The sequence below is a fragment of the Melampsora larici-populina genome (genome assembly GCF_000204055.1).
Source record: "Melampsora larici-populina 98AG31 unplaced genomic scaffold MELLAscaffold_217, whole genome shotgun sequence".
NCBI classification, from domain to species: Eukaryota; Fungi; Basidiomycota; class Pucciniomycetes; order Pucciniales; family Melampsoraceae; genus Melampsora; species Melampsora laricis-populina.
In genome coordinates, this window is record NW_006768975.1 from 13,715 (window position 1) to 15,394 (window position 1,680).

General features: G+C 31.4%; 1 protein-coding gene across 1 annotated transcript; it reads left to right on the forward strand.

Moving 5' to 3' along the window:
• Positions 1–435: 435 nt before the first annotated feature.
• Positions 436–1,422, forward strand: MELLADRAFT_114537 (uncharacterized protein; the record flags this gene model as incomplete). The annotated part of the gene is made up of 2 exons (XM_007419496.1): positions 436–701; positions 891–1,422. 2 exons carry the CDS (start codon positions 436–438, stop codon positions 1,420–1,422), a joined length of 798 nt encoding a protein of 265 aa, XP_007419558.1.
• Positions 1,423–1,680: the final 258 nt, after the last annotated feature.

The following is a 1,680-nucleotide window of genomic DNA, read 5'->3' on the forward strand; positions in this document are numbered from 1 at the left end:
GAAAACTGGCCATGAAAGCAGGTGATGTGTACTCAAAAAATTAAAACTTTACCTTACTGCACGACCGGTGCGGAGTACATGCACTATCTGTAAAGTTATAAAAGTTACAGCGCTGCTAATGCAAACGAGTGCGAAATTTGGTTGAGTTAAGTAACTTTTTACTTAATGTTGTGTTTGTTACCGCACGTGACCAAATTAACAACCGCAAACGAGTGCGGATGCTCTAAGTACTTGACGATATTTCAAATTTTACTTTTTAAAGAAATTCGAGTTTTCAATCGAGTTCTTTGACTTTAACATCGATTTGATTAACTCTTGACCTTCAACCAATTCTCATCATACCATTTCATTCATATCCTTACTGTCAAACCAGTTCCTTGAAACAATCTTAAAATCTCTATCATATCACTTTCGATCAAAAAACAAGATTAAATTATGAATTTCCTCAAATCTCAACTCAAAACTAAAAGTTCACAACTTGAATCGAACTCCAACCTAAGTTTACCATCAGATCCATTACGACATTTAGAACATTTACCATTATTAAGCATCTTAGTACCCATCTTAGGATCTCATTTACATGGATCTCTAATTGATTGGCAAAACATAATATTTTGTTTGATTTTATTTATTTATATTTTCAATTTGATCAACTTACCATGGCAAATGTTAAAATCTAGTCAATTTATCCAACCTATTGAGTTTAACAAACTATTATTGAACTCTTTTCAATCATTAAAATCTAAAACTTCTAAAAACCTATCACCACTATCATTATCATCATCATCATCGATTAAATTTGAACTTAGATTGATTGAATTGATTTCGGTTTTCAGTTTGATCCTTTCACCTTTTGTTTCGATTTATTTACTCAAGTTTTTATACTCAAGTCTTAATCCAGATTCCAAACCAATCGATCCATTAACGATTAAATTATTTTTCTTAGCTACTAGTTTTAAACCAGTTGAATATCTTTTATCTCGTTTACGTGAAGGTACTTTATTTGGTAAACCGATTCGACCTACTTCAATGATTTCCAATGGACAAATCGAATTGATTGATTTGATAGGTAGATTTGAAGATACTCAAACTCGAATAAGAACATTAGAAAAAAGATTAGCAAGTGATCCAGAATTAGATTCATTACGATCTGATACTGAATTGATTTTAGGAAAAGTAGCCTTTCAATTAAATCAACGTTCAACTCATCTCGATAGATCATTAGAATCTGAAATGTCACAAATGATGAGTTTGATTCAAAAATTAAATCAAACTAAAGAATCGATTGAAAAACTTGAGAAAGAAATTGAAAAGAATATCAAAATTAAAGAGGATGAAAAAAGTTGGGTTTGGGATTTGGTTCTGAATGTGGTTCAAAAGCTTGCCAGATTGAAATATAGTCAAAAGAAACTTATTATATAATGGTTAGTTGACCATCAATGGTCTTTGTAAAAGGGTTGTATTCTATCTGATCCACCATCTTGTATTTACCAGTCTTTGTTTTGTTGAGTTGTTGATTATATGCGATTACATTATTATTCAAATCAAATCCAATTGAGTGACATACTATTACAGTGAGTTTGATGGAGAATAGAAATCAGAGACTTGTTGACCGCCACTTGTTTACCGATACAAAGGATGAAAGGTTCACTTTACTCGTTACTGGTAGCTCTACTTCGA